The 18172-nt window shown below is 41.9% G+C and overlaps 1 protein-coding gene across 7 annotated transcripts in view; it reads left to right on the top strand.

Annotated features, from left to right (window-relative positions):
• The window catches only part of RGL1 (ral guanine nucleotide dissociation stimulator like 1), a 301446-nt gene extending 283680 nt beyond the window's left edge, over positions 1-17766 (top strand). For 6 of the 7 annotated variants that reach the window (XM_024242270.3, XM_054544765.2, XM_054543832.2 and 3 more), the window contains 4 exons: positions 1476-1662; positions 5848-6102; positions 11623-11737; positions 15338-17766. In XM_024242270.3, the coding sequence (XP_024098038.1) occupies positions 1476-1662; positions 5848-6102; positions 11623-11737; positions 15338-15525 (745 nt within the window). In that variant the 3' untranslated portion in view covers positions 15526-17766. 7 annotated transcript variants of the gene reach the window in all.
• The last annotated feature ends 406 nt before the right edge of the window (positions 17767-18172 follow it).

The raw sequence follows: 18172 nt of genomic DNA, 5'->3' as shown, positions 1-18172 counted from the left end.
TTACTGCTTTCTCCATCTCTTTTCACTGTTCTTTCTACGTCTTTATCTTTTGATGATGATTTTTGAGGGTTTTCTTCAGATCTGTCATCTAGTTCATGGTTTTTTTCTTCAAGTTATTTAATCCTTCCACTGAGTTTTCAGTTTAAGTCACCACCTTTTTCACTTAGAGGTGAAATATTTTTCAAATTATCTTCTTCCTTTATTAGAATGTCTTGCTCTGAGCTCCAGTTTTCAATTTCTTCTTTTATGTCTTTAATATTTCCTAACATACTTATTTTGCAGCTTGGCTTATGGTAGACATGCAGATATTTGTTGGATGAATAAGCACATTATTACTTTTGTTCTGACAGTTCTCAAATTTGAAGTTCTCAGGAGTCTAAGCCTGCTTTTTGTTATGCCTGTTGGCTTTCTTTTTCAGTGGAATATTTCCTTGTGTGTATTTTGTAATTTTGTATCACAAGTTTATCTTTATCAGGGGATTCTCTGAAGCCTGGGCTGAAGGTATATCCCTCCAGCAAGATTTTCTTTTTTTTTTAAGAAAAAATCTATTTTACCAGCGGTGTCACTGGTTGAGAGTTTCTAACCCCATAGACCACATAAATAGTAAATTGGAGTGAGGCACAGACCCAGCTCACACATGACTTCATAGGAGACATTTTTCTTCTTTCCATGCTCAGGCGAGAACAGGCTCCCTGTTGTCTTCCTATGCTAGTAGAAAGATATTTTTCTGGCCTATCTTTTTACTAAGGGTATAGCCCTTTGTGGGTCCTGGCTGTATATAGTTTTGGTTCGAACTCCTCACCCTTCATAAACAGAAACCCTCATCTTTGGGCCCTGGGTGTGCATTAAAACCCACATCACTATTTTGCCAAGATTACGGCCTCCCACTCCCCCACCAGAACAGCTGCAGAACTAGCTCGCGTGCTTCTGGTTTTCAGTTCCTTTTTCACTTAAAGCCTGTAGGGATTTCCCTTCCTATCTTGCAAGCTCAACTAAAAAGAGTTTTTAATATTTCTTATCTAGCTGTTTCATAGAGGAAGCGTTTAGGATATTGTAGTTCACAGATTGTTGGAAATAGAAGTCTTCCTCCTTGGTTTCTTACCCAAAGCAGTGCCATCCTTTTTTTGCCTATGAAGATCATTTTATGGTAGGAAGTGATGGGGGTATGGTGATGGTATCTTGATCCTGCCAAAGTGGTCCATAGACTGTTAAAATGTAGAGGACCATTGACCTAGAAAGACTTCAGATTAGTACTGAATAATCTGTGTGTTCTTTGAAGTTGGAAATACTCTTTTGGGACAAGGTGTTTACTACTATTTGTTAGAAACTCTATAGCGAATGTCCTCCTAAAATAATAATGACAGAACACACAAGACTGAAAAAACATCAAGGGCTTAATCAACACAAAATATTTGCCTAATCATGGATTCCAGATTTGTAACAGCCCAAATGCTTGGCATTCTGTTTTTTTCCAGACTGTTTCTAGGGTCTGACATGATCACCAGTCCCACTGCCACCAAAGAGCAGCCCAAGTCCACTGCCAGCGGGAGCTCTGGTGAAAGCATGGACTCTGTCAGCGTGTCATCCTGCGAGTCGAACCACTCAGAGGCTGAGGAGGGCTCCATTACTCCCATGGACACCCCTGATGAGCCTCAAAAAAAGGTATATACTCAATCCTTCTCATAATTCCTAATGCAGGCACCTACATGCTCTTTGCCACACCACAGCAAGGAATGTCTGTTTTTAAGTGGATCACTCTATAGTATTTTGAAAGTCATGTTTTGAACAGGCATCAAAAGAAGAGTTCAATTTGGGGACATACTCCTAACAGAAACAGGTGTAAAAGCACTAAGCAGTTTGGTTTATTCATTTGGCCTTTGAAATATTGTTCTATACCCACCTCTTAAGGCACTGGAGTTATTTAGGGGAAGTAGGGCTACTTAGAAAGAGCAAAAAGTCAGACATGGAGACGTGTCAGGTTCTTGGTGCCATATTTTGTCTTAGCCAAGCATTTATCACAATAATGTTGCATAGCATGCCACTCCAAAAGTCAGTGACTTAAAACAACCACTACTTATCTCTCTTATGTATCTGCTGGTTGGCTGAGCTGGGTTGGGCTTGACACTAGGCCGCAGATTTGGTCCAGGTCTGCTCCACTTGCCTCTCATTATTTTTGGAGTAACAGGCTACCCAGGGCATGCCCTTAGCATGCTAAGATGGACAAGCAAGAGGGCAAGCCCAACTCGGAAGCATATATCAAGCCTTTACTTGAGTCATATCAACCAACATTCTATTGGCTAAAGCAATCATGTGGCCACATTCCACATAAGTAAATGAAGCAGAGAAATAGGCTCCAGTTTTAGTGGGAGGAACTCTGATATCACAGTGCAAAGGGCACAGATGCAGGGGAAGATGAGGGATTGGTAACAAGGATACATTCTCCCATGTTGGAAAAAAGGAAACTGAGAGGTGATAAAAGAATTTCCATTGAGTTTCTATTTTCTGTGACTGCATAAATAAAAATATAAAAACCAAAATATCTTAATCTTAAGATCTTAATTAAGACCAGTCTTCTTTTTTTTTTTTTGAGATGAAGTCTCACTCACTCTGTTGCCCAGGCTGGAATGCAGTGGTGCGATCTTGGCTCACTGCAACCTCTGTCTCCTGGGTTCAGGGGATTCTCCTGCCTCAGCCTCCCGAGTAGCTGGGATTACAGGCATGTGCCACCATGTCCGCATAATTTTTGTATTTTTAGTAGAGATGGGGTTTCACCATGTTGACCAGGCTGTTCTCAAACCTCTGACATCAGGTGATCCACCCACTTCGGCCTCCCAAAGTGCTGGGATTACAGGCATGAGCCACTGCACCCCACCAGTATGAGTGTTAATCTTCTGTACACATCTGCTTCAATCTGTTGGTTGAAGGGTTTGGATCAGAGAGTCAACTATGACATAACTAGAATTTGCACCATTTGGGGAAGGTTTCTGGCTAACCAAGCTTACTCAATAGTGACTTCTGGCTCCTTAGCTTATGGTTAGGTCAGTAAGGTAGAATGTTGGCAATGGTTTCATCCTTTGGTTTATATCTCCTGCTCTTTAAGGGGACATGTGTGTTGCTTCACGTGGTGTTAAAACAACAGTGGTAATCCTGGAACCCTCAAGTGACTTTGTCATAATGTAGCCAATCCAGGAAGAGCATCATATTCAGGATTCATCAAACTGAGATGACTAATTTGCTGCTCTAGTTGGATTTCTCAGCTTTCTGCTTTGAAATCCAGGGGATACAATCATTCATGCTCTAAATGTTGAAAGAAAGCCTTTGTGGACACCTACGGACTGGCCATGCTCTCAAAAGGCATTTTTCCTCAACCCGGGATGTAGTCATTCTTTGTGACTTGACATACAAATTAACTTTGTCAAAATCTGGAATGCAATCTCATCATTCACCTTTTCACAGCCTCTGAGGTTTTATAGGCTCCATTTCTAATGGTAGACATTGTAGGTAGGAAAGTAACGACTGAGGTATTGCCCACATTTTTGTGGGATTTCTCCCTGTCTCTCCAGGAAGGAGATGGAATCACAGTCACACCTTGTGGCATAGTGGAAATGTACATTGGTCCAGATAGTACCCTTTAAAACTATGCAGAAGCCCAGTGTGCTCTCTCCTGCACATCCCTTGCTTCATCTTTTTTGTCTCATCCCTCATCACACTGGCTTTTTAAATTCTTGCAGAAGTCATGGCTCTTTATTCTTTGGATGGACCTTTCTCAGAGTCATACATTTCTATAGACTTAAACATGAGTGATTCACTTGGATGCAAGTAGCTCCTGGACTGCACAATCCCTGCATATTAGCTAGAAAGGCTCGTGGTTCTCCTGCTTGGCACATAGCTGGACTGGGCTGACCTCCACACTTCCTTCCTGCCCTGAGAGCCTATGACAGCCACCTTCTCCAAAAGTCCTCCAGACTGTCATTCTTCCTTTCCCACAGGCTGCACTGTGAGGTTGCTCTTAAAGGTGAAGTGTAATTTATTTGCATTCCTTTCTTCATTCCCCTGATCATGATTTATAAATATTGATTTTTGCACTTGCTCCTCACTTCTTAAATTCTCAATAGGAATTTGGGGACTCATCAGGCAGTCTGTTTAGAGCTGCTGTAACTCAGGCATATTCTAGGCTTTATCTTAACTATAAATGTCACTAGAATCATAGAAAAATCTAACAAAGGAAATAGAGTTTGGATAGAGGAACATGAAGGTGAAAAAATGGAATGAATAATTGGAAATTGCACCCCCTTAACTAATATATCTGCAAAGAAACTTATGCTATTAACTTATCCATCATCAGTTAGTCCTCAAATTGAGCCACTAAGTTGATTCATTTGGGAACATAAGGAAGAAAAAAACCCGAAAACCAAAACAAAAACTAAACCATATTATGATAGAGCCACAATCAGACCCCTACCCATGAGAATTGTCACATCAGCTGGCTGGCTGTAAACTAACCGTGCAATAGAACTGAATGTATAGTTATGCCATAGGAGGAAATCTACAGGAAATAAGATAATAGACTCCATTTTAATAAGAAGCCTGATAACCAGAAAGCTCAACTTCTATACTGTTTCCCTGGAAAGGTAGATAAATATGAAAGAAATGTTATTTATTTTATAAATGACTTCCAGAATATTTTATAGGATTAACATGGTATAATTTAGCTTAAGTCATTCCAGGAAATTCTTTATAATTTTCTACAATAAGAATGGTTATTTTAAATGGTTCAATTTAATGATTTTTAAAAGTACCTCTTCCAATAACCTCTTTCTTTGGTTATTGGTATTGCATGGATGAGAAATGTGTAGTTAATCAGAAAAGCACATTAACTGTAGTATTCCATTTCTTAATTGTCCTTGATACACATCATGAAAGTGTGTACAGTTGGCTCTACTAGAAAATGTGGAAGGTGGTGAAGCTGCTTAAAGGCTGTATTTCCCTTGAGCAAGTCACTTTTATGTTCTGAATCTTATTCTCTTTGTCTTTATAATGCTCTGCATTTTGTTCACAAGACAGTTGTGGAATTAAAATGGGATAAGATAATATGAAAGTTCATGATAAGCCTCACAGTACTAAACATACCAAGGTAGCAGCATACTATGTTGATTCATCTTATTGTCATCAGCCACAGGCTGAGCCTTGGCCATGTGCTTGCTCTGGGAACTCGACAGTGGGAATCAGGGAGTTTGGGTTCCTGTTCTAGGGGTGCTGTTAACTAGCTGTGTGGACCTGGAGCCCCAGTTTTCTCCCTGGGTCTCAGGTTCCTCAGCAGAACAGGTATGGGACTAGTTGACGTCCAAGGCCTTTCTAGCACTAATATTTAATGCAGAGCCGTATAATCTGGGGTACTTCTCTTAGAAACTTCTAAAAATACAGAACTTTCTCTCTCATTACGAAATCTGACTGCAGCAGGACTGAATCAACTGTTGGCAAGGCTTTCCTCCAGCCCTGTAGGCTTCTGACTTCTTTGGGAACCCATATTGCCTCCAGTTTCTGGTGTCTGCTGCCACCTGCTGGTTAACTTCCATAAGAACAGCTAAAACCTAGGAAAATAAAGAGAACTGCTTTGTCTCACGTGGTTATAGAGTGATTAGGTCACACTGAGTCACCGATAGGCATCTACCACTGATGGGGACTCAGAGTACTTACACCAGGGATGAGACACATGTGTGCTGTGGGCTGTTGTGGAGGAAATAACTGCAGTCTATCAGTCTTGATATCTACCTCTGCTTTGAAAATTGCAAAGCTGTTGGCCAGCGTTCTAATCTGTTTTCTTCTGGGGTGTGTTTACTCTTCCAGCTCTCTGAGTCCTCCTCATCCTGTTCTTCTATCCATTCCATGGACACAAATTCCTCAGGGATGTCTTCCTTAATCAACCCTCTCTCCTCCCCTCCGTCCTGCAACAACAACCCCAAAATCCACAAGCGCTCTGTCTCGGTGACGTCCATTACCTCGACTGTGCTGCCTCCTGTTTACAACCAACAGAATGAAGACACCTGCATCATCCGCATCAGTGTGGAAGACAACAACGGCAACATGTACAAGAGCATCATGGTGAGGAGCAAGCCCTGACCCAGGAGTGGGTTTCCATTTAGATTGTGTGTCTGTGTCTGTCAGCCGCTCGGACTAACAGCCCTAAATATGCACACTCAATATTAGCATATACATATATGCATGCACACAGAAGGGATGTGTGTCAGTTCCAGGTCTCCCTGGGCATAGATGCTGAATGATGTATGTATATAAAATACATATACATATATATGTACACACATAGTGTATATAGGATATAATTTTCACATCTTAAAGAAATGCTAAAACTTATTCGTTTAGGTCAGTATTAGCCATTTGAAAATTCTCAATTTGGGTGACAGTGTAAATGTGCTCCAGGGAGGATGACACTGCTTCACACGTTTTTGGAAGCCTTCCTATGGAATCATATGTCTGGTTTTATCATTGAATTTCCACACATTCTTAGCAGTGTACTCCCCTGATGGCAGATTTTTGTCATTTAGTCATTTGGATCAAACCTAGTTAATAAAGTAGATGATCAAGCTAGAAATACAGTTTGGGTTAATGAGGAACGATGCTTATAAAATGAGACTGACCTTTTTGAGCTTCTTGTAAAATCTGTGTGTTTCTGAGGACAATTGCAAAGATATTTTTAATAATGGCAGTGTTTTGGGAATACACACAGAGCCTCTCATGGCGATAACCTTGGGTATGTGAGGTCTGGTAGGTTTATCACAAGAATATAAACTCCTTAGGTTATGGGAGATAATCATGTATTGGAAATCACATTATCCTTTGCAGCAAAATCCCACAGCTAATTCCACATCTCTCCTCATCTTTATCACTCACCTGTTTGAAGGCACACTTAGTGCTTACAAGCTCAGGTCTGAATATGGCATAAGTGGTATGGAGGCTCCACATAAAAGCTTTGCTAAAGCATTTATTGAGTCAACAAAATATCAAACATTAATTGCGTACTAGTCATTAGATCAGGCTTTGGGGATAGGGAGATAAGTGAGACATTTCTGCCTTTGAGGAACTTTTAATTACAAAGGGAGCTCACAAAGCATTATTCACAATGTGCAAAATAATAGAGCCAAGATCAGGTGGTAAAGGGCCTTGTGGCCCGCACAGAGGAGTGTGTTAATCCTGCAGGCAATAGGGTCTTGTTGAAGGCTTTTAAGTAGTGATGGGATTTGCTCATTAAGAAAGTCATGGCATTGTGTTTGCTGGAGTGTGGGGGTAGACTGGAGGTGGGGAAGCCAAGTTAGGAAGCTGCTATCATGTTCCATGTAGGAGAGGATAAGGGCTTGAATGACGGTCATGTGGCTGGAGATGGTGAGGATTTTTGAAAGCTTTTGATGAGTAGAATTGTAGAATCCATTCATTTAGTTACCAACTTTTTGGTTACTGTTGTGGAGGACTAGAGGCTGTCTGGGCAATTGGTGGGTCTGTGAGATATGAACTACCAGAGGAGGATATTCAGGGACATTTAAATCAAAGGTACCAGTATGACATCAGATGGCATTGTCTGATAGATGGTCAGAAACATGGGCTGGTGCAAGGCTGGTGCTGAGATCAAATACTGGGAGTTGTCAAACCCCACAGTGGGGACGTGGTCTTGCGAGAGTGAGTGTAGGATGAGGCAGAATGCAAGTGGTAATGAGGGAGGGGCTAATAAAGGAGCACCCGAGAGGTAGAGGAAACACAGGGAAGCCAAGGTCCTCCATGTGGTTACTGCCTGCTCAGCATGGTCTGTTCACCTGGCACCTCTTACCTGCGCCAACCAGAGAGAATGTCCACTGCATAACTCTACAGTTTCTCTGAATTATAGCATGGATTTGTACACCAAACAGTTATGTTTTGGGACATGCCGGTCAGCATGCACTCTGCTCAGTCTGGGGGGAACTGTGAGTGGTTGAACTGCACAAACCTCTACTGCCCAGGAGGAGTCATAGGTTGTGCATGCTGTCTGAGTGTTGGGAGGGTAGTGAGCAGAAGATCCCCTGCCCCGAGATTTCTCCTTCCCCAGCAAATGGGCTGCCTCTGTGAGAATCATCTCTCCTGCCAACCCCTTCCTGTGGCCCTTTATATTGCACCAGGTGGTGGCACTCACCTTTCATGAAAATCCTGCCAGCGCGTGTCACAGGCTTATTCTGTAGAGACGACACACTGCTCTCGTGCTCTCATTCTAATCGTTAGGCCTCTCAGGAGAAACCTTGCTCACAAGATGTACCTTTGTGAAATGTATTATGCTGTGTGCTGTTGACCAGAGGATGGAAATAAATCAGTCCAGGTTCAGGCGAGATTAGCAGTTCTCAAACTTTTTGTTCTCAGGACCCCTTTATACTCTGAAACAGCATTGAATATTCCAAAGAGCTCCAGACTATGTGGGTTGTATCTGTTGATATTTACCACATTGGATATTTAAACTGAGAAACTTTCAAAATGTTGATTAATTCATTTAAAATAACAATAATGAACACATTGCATGTTAATGTAAATTTTATTTTTAATGAAAAATATCTATTTTTTTCCAAAAATAATATTGAGTGAGAAGAGTGGCATTGTTTTCCATTTCTGTAAGTCTGCTAAAATGTGAGTGAGACTGGCTTTGTTTTGTTTTGTTTTTGTTTTTATTGTGAGTACAGGGTACTGAAGAATACAGTGACAGCTAGTAGACTTGTAGTTAGAAACCACTGGACCAATTTCTGCTGCGGTGCCAGCAATTCCATCCACCATAGCTTCTGCAATACCTATGCAAATGTCAACACAAGGAAAAGACAAGCAGCATCTTAGTATTATCATGAAAATAATTTTGATCTCATGGATCCCCTCACAGATTTCAGGGACCCCACAGGCTATAGATTGCACACTGAGAACTGGTGGCCTAGAGGACTTGCTCTGCAAGAGCAACTAATGTCCCTGGAATCCAAGGCCCTTCCATAGAAGAAGAGGCAGCAATTAGCCCTTGTAAAATTACCTCCTCAGTGACTGTGGAAAAATGTCTTCTACCACTGAACCCATCACTCTTTCGAAATGATCTTTCTCTCCATTATGTCAATCACAGAGTCAGTCTCCCAAGATCCCTTACACAGGGAATGCAGTATTTTTGTCACAGGAAAGTCAATGAAGGTGACACCAAAGCATCATTCAGTACCGCGCATTCAGTACAGCAGCCACTGGCCACGGGTGGCGATGGAGCATTTGAAATGGGAATACTCCAAATTGAGATGAGCTGAGGGTAAAATATATGCCAGATTTTGAACACTTAGTACAAAAAAGTAAAATACTGCGTTAACAATTTTTGTATTGATTATATATGCTGATGTAATATTTGGGGTGTTCAAGTTAAATACCACCTTTCAAAAACTTTTTTTTTTTTTTTTTTTTTTTGAGACAGAGTCTTGCGCTGTTGCCTGGGCTGGAGTGCAATGGCGCGATCTCAGCTCACTGCAACCTCCGCCTCCCGGGTTCAAGCGGTTCTCCTGCCTCAGCCTCCTGAGTAGCTGGGATTACAGGCACCCACCACCACGCCTGGCTAACTTTTTTGTATTTTTAGTAGAGATGGGGTTTCACCATGTTAGCCAGGATGGTCTCAAGCTCCTGACCTCGTGATCCACCTGCCTCAGCCTCCCAAAGTGGTGGGATTACAGGCATGAGCCACCACACCCGTCCTAAAAACTTTTTAATTGTGGCTACTAGAAACTTAAAATGAAATTTGTGGCTCACATTTGATACCTATGAGTGCTAATTCAGTCTATCAGCATAAGGATGCACGCTTGAGCTGTGAATACTCATTGTAATCATAAGTTCAATTCAGCATCGCTTTGATGGTACAAAGTAATAAACACGCAAGGGATAGCCCTTTGTCATCTTGTCCTCATTGGGACATACCTGGGGAAGTTTAAGGAAAGGAGAATGAAGGTAGCCTGGCTGTTTCATATGACTTACCCACCTTAGCCTGACATGCATCCCCTGAGGGGAGGTCTTCTTTAACTTTCTGCTACTAGCCCAGTGTGACACAACTTTGGGAGTATTTTCTTCATACTATCAAAAAACATATTTTCCTCATTTAGAATTTTGTGTGCACCTACTTTTCCCTTGTAAATGAATATGCCAGATGTTTTGGTAACAGACACGTGAACAAGATCTTTGCTGCTTACAAGGACCCCTTTGTAATACACATTGTTTATGGAATCACAAACACCAGCTGCTGCCCCAGATCAGAGCGAGGCATCTTGGCACTGCCATCCTCAGGCACACAATGGCAGTTTCTGGGAGGAAATGAGACTTCTGTATGTGTCGAGGGGGGTCGTGGGAGGCTTTTTTTCTATAGTCCTCTTGCCCCCTGGTGAGAACAGCTTTTATTTTTAAGTAAGAATAATCTGAGTTTTCATTCACTTCTTTCAAACTTAAAGAAATCACCCAAGGTATGGTATGTAATTTAGCTTTCTTTTCATGTTGCTCTGCACACCCTGCAAATAGTTGGCTGGCAGGCAGCGAGGTGAAGGGGAGAACATCAGAATTGGGGACGAGGGAAACCTTTAACTTGTGCTTTTAAAACACTTAGAAGCTGATGTTTATTGAAGCATAATTTGCATGTAGTTACATATGCAGATCTTAAATGTTTGATTCTTTGAGTTTTAATAACTATATATATCTATGAAACTACTACTCCAAATCTAGATAAAGAACATTTCCATCCTGCCTGCCAGATTCCCTGTGCCCTTTCCAATCAATCCCCTCTTAACCTAGAGGTTCATTTTCTAATGCCACAGATTCGTTTTTTCCTTTTTTTGAAAGAATAGACTCCACTGGTATGTAATCTTTTGTGTCCGGTTTCTTTCGCCCAAGATGATGTTTGTGAGATTCGTCTGCATTGTTGCATGTGCCAGTTCTTAGTTCCCTTCAGTTGCTCAGTAGGATTCTATTATGAATATGCTACAATTTATTCTCTTTTCCTGTTGATGGAGATTCAGATTGATTCAGTTTTTAGCTATTGTGAATAAATGTGCTATGAATGTTTGTGTACAAGTCCTTTTGTGGACGTACGTTTTTATTCCGCTTGGTAAATGCCTAGGAGTGGGACTGCTGAATCACAGGGTCACCTGTACTTTTTGAAATGATCAATGGGCAGAACTGTGACCATTTTTATCCCGTGGGTTGTAACCAGTGCCATAGAAGCAGTTCAACATGGGAGGATAATTTTGGGCCAGGACTAATAATTTTTTGCATTTTTCACAATTCCCTCATATATGTTCTTTCACGGGAACTTCAACCACTGTGGAGGAGATAGGCAAGGAAAGCGTTCTCTCCATTTTAATAGCGGATGACGCTGTGACTCAGAGATTAGGTGACTCGCCCATCATCTGTGGCTACTAAAGGTAGAACCAGGACTAGAAACCAGCGATCCTGGCTCTTGGTCCAGTTCCAATTCCACGAGTCCGTTCTTTCTGGAAAGGCATCACAACACAAGACAGCAAGAATGAGAGGGTCAGGAGAACTCCCTCAGGAAATGTGAAGCTAAATACTTTACAAACCTGTTCATTGTCTTTGCAGTTGACGAGCCAGGATAAAACCCCCGCGGTGATCCAGAGAGCCATGCTGAAGCACAATCTGGACTCAGACCCCGCTGAGGAGTACGAGCTGGTGCAGGTCATCTCGGAGGACAAAGGTGGGCATCCTTCTGAGACAGGCATGTTCCTTCCCAGGGCAGGTGGCTAGCACATGTCCACAGTGCTCCACATTTAGAAGGCAGAAAACGGATACATATTGTTTTATTGGGACCTAGTGGTGGTTTTTGATAGTGCAAGGGTGAACAACCGTGCCATCACCTCACTTGTACAATTAAGTATCTCAAACCGCTCTCCGATTCCCCAGCTCTTGTTTTTCCTGCAATTTTGACGAGTATTTCTTCTGCCCAGTCTTTCTGAGCTCTTCCAACACTTTTCTAGGAAGAAGTGTCTCCCTGTGCCAGGAGGCAGAGGGTAGGGGAGTCTGTTGGGCATTGCAGGTGACCACACACCTCCTTTACCCAAGAATGTGTTTCTAAGTTGTGTGTAAATCTGAAATTTAGTGGTTCCTATAATAATTTCTCATAATTTCAATTAATCATGTATGAAAGGTATTTTCTTTATTCATGATCAATTTTAAAATAACACAAACCTCTAACTTGAAGGTTATTTACCTCACATTTATTGAGGCAAAGAACTGGTAATCTATGAAAGGCTTCAATATGCCTGAGAACATATTATTTAAAGAAATCTCTTTTATGAAAGACTTTTTGGGGAAATAATCACCCTTGCGTGTATCTGTCTGCTAATATGAATTTGGGGATTGTATTTGTTGAGAGAAGGAAACAGGCTGGTAGAAAACTCCTCTGTACCTTGTCACTTCACCGACAGTGACTGTCAGGATAGGTCTCTTCTCCAAGTGCAGAAGGAGCAGCAAATATTGTTGACCGAAGCCAACCCTTTCTGCCGCCAGACCCCAAACTGTCCATTGCAGCCACCTTAAGTAGTCCTCTGCTCACCAACAAGCAGCATCCCCTATAAGTGAGAAGCATTCCACAAGCTAGGCTATGGGATCAGCGTGTCACCCAGGGCTCTATCGCTGGTTTAGAGGAGAGTGGCTGAAATTAGAATACTACCTTCTCCTAGAGATTAAAAGCTACAGCCTCTGGGAAAATTCTTTTTCAGTTTCCTCTTGGAAGAGTTCTCATTCATTCAGCTGAGCCTTAGGCTGTGGGGCAACACTTTCTCAGTTATAACCTTTTAATGTAATTATAGTTATAATTCTAAGCCTAAAAGATTGTCTCAAGTTGTACCATTTTGCTTACAACACAGCACTAAGGTGAGGCCGGTGGGTCTAAGGGTCCAGGAGTCCCGAGGGGTAGCCAGGACCCAGTGTTGCCCACCAGCTGTGTGGTCCTAAATGCAAGCTGCTGGACCCCCTGGCCTTGGTCCTTAATTAGAGACAATACCCTGCTGGGGTTCCTCATATGTCACAGGGCGATTCTGAAGATAACAAGAAATCGTGTACCTGAACATGGGGAGACACTAAGTGATATATAACTGTGAGGACTATTATTACTGACCCGTGAGTATGTGGGCAGCAGCATGGGACACTTTGAGGGGACTGTTCTCCACTGAGCCTTTGTGCACAGAATGTACAGGAGTCACTTGGAACCTGCTCATATCAGTCTTGCTATTGGATCTCAATGTTTGAAGTTAACTTAAGACTCGATTTGTCCAGTTTTACAACCATATGCCTCTCTGGTTGCCTCCCCCACCCCACTACCACAGAGCTAGACTTGCACACTTTACCTTTTTTAATTCTGCTTTTTTCAAATACTCATTACACTTGAGTGCTAAATACTGTATACCTTCTTGTGGCAATTCCTGAAGGATCTAGAACCAGAAATGCCATTTGACCCAGCAATCCCATTACTGGGTGTATACCCAAAGGATTATAAATCATTCTGCTATAAAGACACATGCACACGTATGTTTATTGCAGCACTATTCACAATAGCAAAACCTGGAACCAACCCAAATGTCCATCAATGATAGACTGGATAAAGAAAATGTGGCACATATACACCATGGAATACTATGCAGTGATAAAAAAGGATGAGTTCATGTCCTTTGCAGGGACATGGATGAAGCTGGAAACCATCATTCTCAGCAAACTAACACAGGAGCAAAAAACCAAACACTGCATGTTCTCACTCATAAGTGGGAGTTGAACAATGAGAACATGAGAACACATGGACACAGGGAGGGGAATATCACACACCGGGGCCTGTTGGGGGGTGGAAGACTAGGGGAGGGATAGCATTAGGAGAAATACCTAATGTAGATGATGGGTTGATGGGTGCAGCAAGCCACCATGGCACGTGTATACCTATGTAACAAACCTGCACGTTCTGCACATGTACACCAGACCTTAAAGTATAGTAAAAATAAAATAAAAGTTAAAAAATAAAAATAAAAGTGAGGCCGGGCACAGTGGCTCATGCCTGTAATCCCAGCACTTTGAGAGGCCGAGGCAGGTAGATCATCTGAGGTCAGGAGTTCAAGACCAGCCTGGCCAACCTGGTGAAACCTGCCTCTAGTAAAAATACAAAAAAATACCAAAAAAAAAAAAAAAATTAGCTGGGCATGGTGGCGCGTGCCTGTAATCCCAGCTACTTGGGAGGCTGAGACAGGAGAATCACTTGACCCTGGGAGGCAGAGGTTGCAGTGAGCTGACATTGTGCCACTGCACTGCAGCCTGGGCAATAAGAGCGAAACTCCATCTCAAAAAATAAAATAATAATAAATAACTTAAATAAACAAAATAAAACTGAGTCAAAATAACTTTGCTTTGATGATTTCATATTACACTTGGAACAATCCTTGTTCAAAAATTACAGATGTCTAGTTGGGAATCATTGAAGTTGAAAATAGTTTAAATATTAAAAGATACACAGGAAGGGGAACAACACACACTGGGGCCTGTCAGGGGATTGGGGAAAAGGGGAAGGAGAGCATCAGGACAAATATCTAATGCATGCAGGGCTTAAAACCTGGATGACAGATTGATAGGTGCAGCACATGTATACCTATATAACAAACCTGCACGTTCTGCACATGTATCCCAGAACTTAAAGTAAAATACAATAAAATAAAGATATGCATGTTCAGCATGTATCCCAAAACTTAAAGTAAAATTTTTTTAAAAAAAGATATATATTTTCCTACATGGGAAATAAAATACTCGTTTGATGGGATGACTTCAAAAAATATTTCAATATTTCAAGTAGAATTCTGGAGTGCTGTAGATTTTCTGTTTTTTCTATGTCATTGGATTCTCTTAGTCTTTGAGAAAATCTGCATACTGGGGTGGAAAATGGACTGCAGGAGAAAGGAAACCCGAGTTCAAATCCCAGTTCTGCCATTCACTAGCTGCCATCTTGGGAATTTTCTTTAACTTTTCTTGGCCTCTGTTTCCTACTGTATTTTTTTTTTCTAGCTTTAACATTTTCTATTGGAACATTTAATTCATGGAGTGAATTTCTAAAATCTCATTTGTACTAATTTTTTAAATTGGGATTGAGAAGCTGGGCCAATTTTTGGGGTAGTGACGGTGATCACTGTCTGGTTCAGGTCACATTCCGGAGATGAAGGGCCATAGTCCTGTTCTTGTGTCTGGGCAAGGTTTACAGCTGCCATTGTCAGTGCTGAGCTGACCTCCACAAGCTGACCATCTTATCTTTCCTTATCTTTTTCAGAACTTGTGATTCCAGACTCAGCAAATGTCTTTTATGCCATGAACAGCCAAGTGAACTTTGACTTCATTTTGCGCAAAAAGAACTCCATGGAAGAACAAGTGAAACTGCGTAGCCGGACCAGCTTGACATTGCCCAGGACAGCTAAACGGGGCTGCTGGAGTAACAGACACAGCAAAATCACCCTCTGAAGGGAGGGACCAATGGCCCCTTGTTTGCCAAAGGCAGAGTGGGGCTGAGAAACAGGCTGCGGTGATTGCAATTACCATCCAGTGTTCGAGGATCATTGGTGAAGTCAGCAGATATTTATTGAGTTCCTGTGGTGTGCAAAGCATTATCATAGGCATTGTGGGGAAATTGGAAATGAATTTGACATGAAAAGGATGAACGATTCACTGATTCTCTTTGACTTCTTTGAGACTAAAATGCAGAATTACCAACATTTAAAACATATATATGCACACGTATTTGGTATGCATGTGTATATATATGAAAATATATAAGAGGGACTTTATGGGATAGTATGGACTATGGAAAAACAAATTTGCACAATGGCCTGGGAAGTTGAGGTCACTTTTTACAGGGAAATAGAAGAAACTGAGAACCTAGTCTCGTATGTTCTGAGTAAATGGAATCAGTCCTGGGAATAGAGAGTGTCCTTTGTGCCAGTATTACAAGAAGCCCAAACTTTATTTTTATAAAGGGAGAGGATGACTTTCTCAATCAAGTGCCACCAGATAAAAACAACTGCAGAGGCTGGAACTGCCACAGGCTGCATGAAAGGCCACTTTGGAAAGGGTTTGGATGAGCTGGTGGCCTTCAACCTCTGCCTGCATCTGCCACTTTCTGCTACCCCAGGGAGGCCAGGAGGAGCTTCAGAGGACCATTGCCCCACTGGTCTAGCCATCATGACACCTCTGGAGGTGTCAAGCTCCTGAAAAGCTCATTTAGGTTTCTGGCAACCCCGTATATTTCTGTTTTCCCCCTAAAGAACATATCATAATCATTGCACAAATAACCATGTTCTTTGGTAATGAAGCCAGAAAAGAAAGTGTGAAAGAATGGTGACTCATTTGGACTCTTACCTGTCTTGGACTGTCACTATTTCATTGCCTTCTCTGATTGCCTTTTGCATGTAAAACTATGTGTCTGGAGTCTTTTGCCATCTGGATCCTAGTACCTCTTTATTATGTGCAATTTCTTCCTCAGGTGTGGAAATTTCTACTGCAGTTGACTACATTTGATTATTTTGAGCTTGTGAAAGATTTCTGAACAGTGATTGTCCCGTTAATAGCCCCTCAGAAGATGTTCCCTGCTGATAACAGCATCCTATTTTACTTATTAACTTTTATAGCATTATTGTGCCTAGTCATGGGGAAAGAGATGGGGCTGTATAGATTATCTGAATCATTTGTCTGAGAGGTACATTCTTCCAGATGGAATCAATAACTTTTTTTTTCAGGTTCCCATGCTTGCTATCACAGTATCACTGTTAAGTGACACTTTTGTCTCTCATAACACCATCACACTCTTCCTTCCAAGTCTGAGCTGTGCTGGGGTTTGAACTAAAAGCCATATGTGGAATATTGACATGTGTAAGAAGCACTTTCAGAATGTTGTCCTTTTTAAGAAATGATTCTCAAAAGACCAGTTTTTATTCCAAAAATAAAGAGAACAAATCCAGAATATGAAGTGCAGATTGTAACATGGAGCTATTTTTTTTTTCCTAATCCCATAATACAGCTCCTAAAAGTTGTGTGGGATTTGCGTTGCGTAAATAGCCATGTGAATTCCGCAAGAAGCACCAGGGAAAGTTTAGAGATTTGTGGCAATGGACCGAAGAATGGGCCAGGAAGTCCTCCGATTTCCTTTGGTCTTTCCAGGAGATTGGACTACACATTGTAAAGACTGACTGGGTTTCAACTAGTCAAAAAGCACTTTCTTCTGTTTTCGATCCCTGTTCGATTTGTGCTTCTGTGCTTGCAGGAGAGATGGCCAGGGTGGCAGCCCTCATGCAGGTTGAAGTATATGTAGCCTCAGCCTGATATTCTTGGTGTGAAGGTCAAAAAAACAATATAAAACCATTGGCCTGGTTGAGGGTGTGACCACCAAGACATATATGTTGTGCCCCTGTGCTCACCCTGTGTATTTATACTGTATATGTAGAGTCTAGATTTATATACTGCAATGTAAAATATATATATATATTTACCTTTTTTAAAGACAATGGAAATTCCAAGTAGCTAAAACTTAGCCTCATTTATTTAATGCCACTTTAAATGTCTTAAATTTGTTTCCTGGTGGACAGCCGGGTAATGCTTTTAGCTGCTCGCATGCTTGTCTTTCTGCATCTCCATCATCTGTTTACCTTTTGGTTAAACTAATAAACTAGTTTGGGACTTGGCCGGCATGTGCTGCCAGACCCAAAGGGATTGTATCTGGATTATTAACCAGGTGGGTTTTGGGTTCCAGGTGTGTCAGTAAGCTTTTGGGAAGCCCGCTGGATCGGTTGGAGGAGCACAGGGAAAGCCAGTGGCAGAGTTAGGTGGGATCCTCCCCACTGGCAAGTGTCACGAACCTTTGGGGGAAAGAATGACTTCCTTAGGAGACTGCGGTTGGAGATCATGCCGTTGCTAGATGGCTGTTCTTAGGGATGGAGTCTCACTCTGTCGCCCAGGCTGGAGTGCAGTGGTGCGATCTCCACTCACTGCAATCTCCGCTGCACCAGTTCAAGCAATTCTGCCTCAGTCTCCTGAGTAGCTGGTATTAACAGGTGTGTGCCACCACGCCCAGCTAATTTTTGTGTTTTTAGTAGAGGTAGGGTTTCACCATGTTGGT

This window comes from Pongo abelii, chromosome 1, assembly GCF_028885655.2.
Source record: "Pongo abelii isolate AG06213 chromosome 1, NHGRI_mPonAbe1-v2.0_pri, whole genome shotgun sequence".
Classification (NCBI taxonomy): Eukaryota; Metazoa; Chordata; class Mammalia; order Primates; family Hominidae; genus Pongo; species Pongo abelii.
Note: the sequence above shows the minus strand (reverse complement) of the source record. Positions and strands in the feature narration are given on the sequence as shown.